The sequence below is a fragment of the Muntiacus reevesi genome, chromosome 9 (genome assembly GCF_963930625.1).
Source record: "Muntiacus reevesi chromosome 9, mMunRee1.1, whole genome shotgun sequence".
Taxonomy (NCBI): domain Eukaryota; kingdom Metazoa; phylum Chordata; class Mammalia; order Artiodactyla; family Cervidae; genus Muntiacus; species Muntiacus reevesi.
Window position 1 is genome coordinate 12615701 of NC_089257.1, and position 7735 is coordinate 12623435.

The 7735-nt window shown below is 41.6% G+C and overlaps 1 protein-coding gene across 1 annotated transcript; it reads right to left on the reverse strand.

Annotated features, from left to right (window-relative positions):
- Positions 1–5605: 5605 nt before the first annotated feature.
- Positions 5606–6541, reverse strand: LOC136175658 (olfactory receptor 10A7-like). The gene has a single exon (XM_065945908.1). The coding sequence runs from the start codon at positions 6539–6541 to the stop codon at positions 5606–5608; it is 936 nt and encodes a 311-aa protein (XP_065801980.1).
- Positions 6542–7735: the final 1194 nt, after the last annotated feature.

The window sequence follows — 7735 nt, forward strand, 5'->3', positions numbered from 1 at the left end:
TCTTAGTCAGTCCCACCAATAATCATGTAAGATAAATCCTGCAATGTCTCTGTACTGTAGTCTCTTCAACAATAAAATGAAGGCATTATTTACACTTCACCTATCCTATTAGTTTGCTCAAATAAGTATACATAAATGTCTGGTGTTTACAAAGGCTTGAATTATCTTTCATACATTAAAAACTTTATCCATCAATACAATCATAATAAAGGTAAGTATTTTTATTTTGATCATATTATCTACAATAGACTACAAAATCTTTTTGAATGGCTATTCCCTTTAATCAACAAAGAACTGGTAAACACCATATTAAGAGCAACTAAAGATAAAAACTGATGCAGGAGTGATTAATACAGAAGATGTCAGAGTGAGATAAAGCTGAGGCTAAATTCAGATTATCCATTCTCAAGCTATAAAAGCTCAGGTGAGATTATTTTTTTTTAACAATTGGTGCGTAAATCTATCTATCTGTCTATCTATCATTTCTAACTTCACCTAGTTGACATTCATCAGTTCAGTTCAGTTGCTCAGTCATGTCTGACTCTTTGAGAATCCATGGACTGTAACATGCCAGGTTCCTCTGTCCATGGGATTCTCCAGACAAGAATACTGGAGTGGGTTGCCATGCCCTCCTCCAGGGGATCTTTCCCACCCAGGGATCGAACCTGTGTCTCTTATACTCCTGCATCTTTACCACTAGTGCCACTTGGGAAGCCCCTTAGAGAGGATACCAGGCATAATTAGGGTCTAAGATTCCTCATCCTATCTCATAGTTACCCCATTCCCTAGCATGGAAACTGTAAAACTGCCAAAGTCTTTTGCTTAGTATTCTAAGTCCTCTTCCTTAAACCCCTTCTCTGATATTGTTTCTCCCTGCTTGTTTTTGCAAAAATTCTCCTATAAAATTATTTCTTGAATGGCCTTCACATTTTTCTACCTCTGTATTCTTCCCAGCTCTCTACTCCTTCCATGTCTACTTCCTGCTTCTCTAGTTGTCTGAACTCCACGCCTCGGAATATTCAAACTTGTCTCTTCCTTCAAGGACCAGCTTACATACCACTCTCCAAGAAGCCATAATTCTCTGATCTGCGGAACTGCTTAAAAAAAACCCTGCTGCTGCTAAGTCGCTTCAGTCGTGTCCGACTCTGTGCGACCCCATAGACGGCAGCCCACCAGGCTCCCGCCCCTGGGATTCTCCAGGCGAGAACACTGGAGTGGGTTGCCATTGCCTTCTCCAGTGCATGAAAGTGAAAGTGAAGTCGCTCAGTCCTGTCCGACTCTCTGTGATCCCATGGACTGCAGCCCACCAGGCTCCTCCGTCCATGGGATTCTCCAGGCAAGAGCACTGGAGTGGGTTGCCATTTCCTTCTCCAATGCATGAAAGTGAAAGTGAAGTCGCTCAGTCCTGTCCGACTCTCTGCGATCCCATGGACTGCAGCCCACCAGGCTCCTCCGTCAATGGGATTCTCCAGGCAAGAGCACTGGAGTGGGATGCCATTTCCTTCTCCGAAAAAACCCTACTCTTCTGCATAGCAAATCCTTTAATTGATAAGTTGCACCCGTGGATGTGAGAGTTATGCACATATGTGTATAAATGCCTTGAAACACAAACACTGTATAAAATGTGCTTGGGTGTTGCCATGGCAATAGAAACCTCATAATGGACACTGAGAAACTTTATGAAAACAACGGAGTGAGTTGACATATTTGATGCCTAGACCGCTTCAAACAGCCAAGCTCCGAATCTAAGCAGCCGCTTGAGGTGCTCTGAAAACAGCTGTTCTGATATCTTTGTGTTTAACTCTGCTAGATCCAATGCTGGTGAAATAAGCCTCTTCACCAGACCTGGCTTCTGGAGACAGGAATAGGAGCCCATAATGAAATCAGTGCTATGAATGCCATCCACAGATGACACCTGAAATTCAGCATTTTCAGCTTCATCTTAGGTATTTGCTTTGACATCCCGCCTCTCAGAAGTACGAGAAAGAGTTAGTCACTCAGTCGAGTCTGACTCTTTGTGACTCTGAGGACTGTAGCCCACCAGGACCCTCCGTCCATGGGATTCTCCAGGCAAGAATACAGAAGGGGGTTGCCATGCCCTCCTCCAGGGGATCTTCCCAACCCAGGGAAGGAATCCAGGTCTCCCGCCTTGCAGGTGGTTTATTATCTGAGCCACCAGGGAAGCCCAAAAACAAGGGAGTGGGTAGCCTATTCCTTCTCCCAGGGACCTACCCGACCCAGGAATCAAACTGGGGTCCTCTGCGATGCAGGTGGATTCTTTACCAGCTGGGCTACCAGGGAAACCCCTTAGAACTACAAGTTACATTGAACTCGAATATACCTTAAAATTTCTTGCTTCTAGTCCTATGCATCAGATAAAACTAACCCACCTAGAAAACACATGCTTCTGTTTTATGTCACAAATCAGTTATTACTTTTTCTAGGACTCACTCCTGAAATCACCTTCCAGATTTTTCCCATCTGTAAAATGGTACCAATAATACCTACAACATGGAGTTTTTGTGAGAACAAAGCAAGATAATATTACCAATACCAGTTGTCCCTTTGTTTGAGAGTTTTATTTATTTATTTATTTGCCTACTATCTTGGAGTAAATATCTATTGTGCAAACTTTTACTCTCAAAAATGCCCTAATTCAGATATTAAAATATAAAAATATCCCAAGTAGTGCATTTAAGCATTTTGGGTCTTAATTAATGGCAGCAGTCCTTTCTGCTAGAAAAGCACTGCACATATAATTTTTCTATAACATTAAAACACATACTGTTTTTATATGAAGCAGGTGGTGCCAGTGGTAAAGAACCAGCTGCTAATGCAGGAAACACAAGAGATCCAGGTTCAACCCCTAGGAGGGGAAAGTCCCCTAGAGTAGAGAATGGCAACCCTCTCCAGTATTCTTGCCTGGAAAATTTCATGGGCTGAGGAGTCTGGTGGGCTTCAGTCCAGGGGACCACAAAGAGTCAGACAAGACTGAGCACGGGGAGTTTTCTTGGCAGACTGTGAAACTTTCGGGTAGTCTCTTTTCATACTCAAGTCCTGTGACATAACAAGGTTGAGCTGGTGTCTTCTATGCCGTTTTTGCATTGGCAAGCAGGTTCTTTACCCCCAGAGCCAGCTGGGGGCCCAAAGGCATGCTGATGTGCTCTTACATAGTAGAGCTGGGAAGAGAGCTAACTTCAACTGGTCCCTAGTCCAGTATTCTGCAAAGAGGGAAATTACAGCATTGTAGAAAATGATAAGTGTAATTAGATTTGAGAAGAGGTTTGAGAATTAAGAAGACCTCTATGAAGATCTCGTACATGGCTGTATTCAATCTGATATTTTTGGTTAAATTGATAAGTCAAGATTCAGACAGTGTTGTGTTGTGAAGATTTGATGAAAGCCCCCATTGCCTATGGTTTATGGTGAGCTGAACCACTGAAAGTTCAAATGGGCCAGAAAGGCACTACTGATGCTTAAGTGAAGGAAAACAGCAAAATAGATGATGTCAAAGAAGCAATTCAACTTTCAGATGATTTTGGAACAGACATACTGATAACAAATAATTTGTTTCCCTGTGACTTTTCTCCTTTTCAGCATTTTACAACCCTCATGCTTTCTAACAGTAATGTTAAATTAATTTTGTTCTCTTACAGGGCAAAGATACCTATTGAGAAAGCTGGTACCATGTTGTATGATGCATGATAGCAGTGTTTCTGTACCTACACTGATTGCATTATTGTTTTTAAAATTAATGCAGCATGTCCAAAAAGTGAAAACCGTTTCAGAAGAAATTTTGACAGGTTTATAATATATACACTTTAAAACTATTTTATAACAAATATCTTCCAGAGAGATTAGAGATATCTAGATAAAGATAAAGAGAACATTGATTTTTTTTTTCCTTTTTTAATAAATTTATTTATTTTTGGTTGCACAGCATGTGGGATCTTAGTTCCTCAACCAGGGATTGAACCCATGACCCCTGCATTGGAATTGCAAAGTCTTAAATAAAAACGCCCTGCTTTTAACTTTTTAAAACATTCTTTAAACCAGTGATGTTTCCTTTACCTGTTTAATCAGAGATAGTCCTTTTTTTTTTTATTGTGTACAACCTTTGTATTCAATTAAAATAAATGGTTGCATTAATTATTGGGCATCTGTAAAAGAGAAATTGCCTTCTTTTTATTTTATTCTAAATTGTGAAATAAGCAAGTGATAAAATTTTAGAAACCACTACGTCTGTACTCAAAGGTTAACTTTAAGCTTTTGTTTGTTTATTTGTTTTTGTTATTCTCTTAATTTAAGGAATGATTCTTTTCTAAAAACATCAATGGTTGAAAAGCTTCAAAATGCAGGAATCGTTTCCACACATTTGTGATACACACATGTATATCTGTCTGCTATACAGCATTCAGAAAAACCTTTCAAAACTAGCTGTGTCATATCACCCTTCTTGATAATACTTATGTATTTCTAAGAGTAAATTCCTACTCCTTACCACAATCAGCTTAGTCCTGCATGGTCTGGCTATTGTCTGCTCACCACACACCTCCTGCTTCTCACTAGTTTTCTTTATCCCCTCAGATAGAGAAAGCTGTCTCCAGGCTTTGCCACAAACCCCCTTTACATAGAAAACGCTTCTCAATGTGACTGCTTCTCCTTCCAATCTCTGCACGCAGCTGGCCTGTCACTGCCCGTTGATCAGTCGTTACCCTATTCCATTTATGATAATTTGCTGATGTAAAAGTCCATATTGTATGTATACTATAAATATTTATGTATACATAAGGAAAGGACATATTTCTCTTTTATTTAGCATTATTTTCTATAGCCATTCAATACTGCATAGTGAATGAATGAGTTTATTCCCTCATTCACATTTGACCAAATCTTCTGCTTCTGACCATCGCTCTCCTCCTGTTCACACAATCAGCCTAGGACCACCAGGAATAAGCCTGTAGTCAGATAAAATCAGACTTATTGATCCCCTGTAAAGAGGAATACCACACACCAAGATTTAGGGGAAAGGGTAGGGTTAAACTAAATGCTAAATGAGGAAATATTTGATAGATTCATTTCACAACAGGGCTGTGTGTAACAAGGTCAAAATCAGGTCTAAACCACAAAGTAGCGGCAGGGTCTTGGTTCCTTGGAAACTACAAAATTAAAATAGATGTGAACTGTGGCATCCCAAAACCCTTCTCTGAAGTTCTGCATCTGAGTTAAAAATTGAGAATTCTTCCTTCAAGGCCCTTTACATACTTCATGTATAGTTAAGATAGCCAAAGTTAAGATAATTCACCTGATTGATATGATTTAAAGAAATCACTTACAGAGAGTCTATGGTTTTGGAGAAGCAAGATTTTTCAGGGAGTCAGAAAAGAGTAGTCACTCAGTAAAGGGTGTTGCTTTGACACATGAAAGCTGTGGTTTGTCCCTGAGGGAGCCATGAGGCTTGCTGGGTTTGCAGCTGGAATGGTGTGCCTTTTATGAGTTGGCAGGGCAGATATTGACCGCAGAGCTACTTTTCACTCTATCACTTCATACTCAGAAGTCAGTCATCTGATATTAAGAGCTGCCATGGTCTCCCATTGAGGGCTCTTCATGCCCTCTGTTTTGCCAGAGCTCTTCTTAGAGCCCCTTTTACATCTTGGTTCCGTAGGCTATAGATCAGGGGGTTGAGCATGGGCGTGATCACAGTGTAGAACACCGCGATGATCTTGCCCCCAGCCCTGGAGGTCTTTGACTGGGGTCTCATGTACATGAAGATGCCAGTTCCGTAGAACAAGGCCACCACCATCAGATGGGAAGCACAAGTGGACAGAGCCTTGTGCCTTCCAGAGGCTGACCGCATCCTGAGAACTGTCAGAAGGATCCGGGCATAGGAAACAACAATGAGGAGAAAAGGAATGAAGACAATGACGACGGTGAAGACGAAAACAACCATCTCGGTGAATGAGGTGTCAGTGCAGGCCAGCCTCAGGATGGAAGGAACCTCACAGAAGAAGTGATCCAGGACATTGGGTCCACAGTAGGGTAAACTCAAGGTGAAGATGTTGATGACCGTGGAACTCAGGAAACTACTGGCCCAAGAAACTCCTGCTAGCTGGCCACAGGTGCTTCGGTTCATAATGACTGCGTAGTGGAGAGGGTGGCAGATGGCCACATATCTGTCGTAAGCCATGACACCGAGGAGAACACACTCAGTCATTCCAAAGGAGAGGGAGAAGTACATCTGAGTGGCACATCTAGAAAATGGGATGGTCTTCCTTCCGCCCACCATGTTGGAGAGCATTTGTGGGACATCAGTGGATGTGTAGCAGATATCCAGAAAGGATAAATTAGTGAGGAAGAAGTACATCGGAGTTTGGAGACGTGTTTCTACCTGGATGATAGTGATAATGATAATATTCCCCACCACGGTTAATAAATAGAAGAACAGGAACATAATAAAAAGAATGAGCTGCATCTTCGGCTGTGATGAGAGCCCCAGGAACACAAATTCAGTCACAGTGAAGTTTGTTTCTATCGCATTCATTTTTGAGGCGCCTCTCTTTCACAGAACCATCCACTCACCTGAAGAAGAAATCAAATGCCTTCTGGGTCACAAGGTTGGAAATTTAGGACGTGACTAAGACAGCAAGGAGAGGTCTTGGTCTGATGATGTATTTTGAGTATCTGAGTTGTATTACAAGTGGAAGGCATTTCTTCTCTTTCAAAGGAAATATTCCTTGAGAATAGTCAAACTCAAATACTGATGAAGTGAAATAGATATTCTTGTCTTTACTCTAAGGGTGTGTGCTTTTGGCTGTTCATAATCTTTTCAAGGGCTTCCTCGGGGTTCAGTGGCAAAGAATCTGCCAGCAATGCAGAAGACGCAGGAGACACATGTTCCATCCCTGGGTCGGGAAGATCCGCTGGAGGAGGGCACAGCAACCCACACCAGCATTCTTGCCTGGAGAATCCCATGGAGAGAGGAGCCTGGTGGGCTACAGCCTAGAGGGTCGCAAAGAGTCAGACAGGACTAAAGTGACTAAGCATGCACGCACGCAATCTTTCCAAATCATACCCGTTCTTCAAAACCTTCCTTATGCTTCTCTCTTCAAAGAGATCTCACTATGCCTGTGTTCTGCACCTAGCAACAGCACGCTGTAGCACTCAAGTCAAAAGCAATACAGGGCTTTGCTTCACGTGCTACCCGCTAACCTTCAAGTGAAAGCCAGAGCGGCAGCCTGTGTATCTTCTGTATCACCTGGATGCAGCTTTCTAGAGATTAGACACTCTGATACCCTAAGAACAAAGAGTGCGCACACAGATCACAAACCAGCGATGGATCACACTGCCAGGTCTCCCAGCTTAACTTTCATGCAGCGGGGTTTTGGATTCTTTTATTATATATACATACACACACACACACACACACACACACACACACACACACACACAGTAAGAATAATGATAGAACCAGTTTTTTGAGGATTAAATAATGTGTATAAAGAATTTAAGACAATTTAAGATGATGTTTACACATAAAAAATTATTCACAAATAACACCTAGTATTAATGGCCCTAATAACATACAGTGTTCCTGCATTTATCCAGACGTTGTTTCTCTAATAAAAAAAACATTTCGGATAAATAATAGCATTAAAAACGATCCAGACAAGTTAAACTTACTTGGTCGATTCACTGAGAGTTCCTCAGCCTCTATGCCTGTGTTTTTCTACTCTCA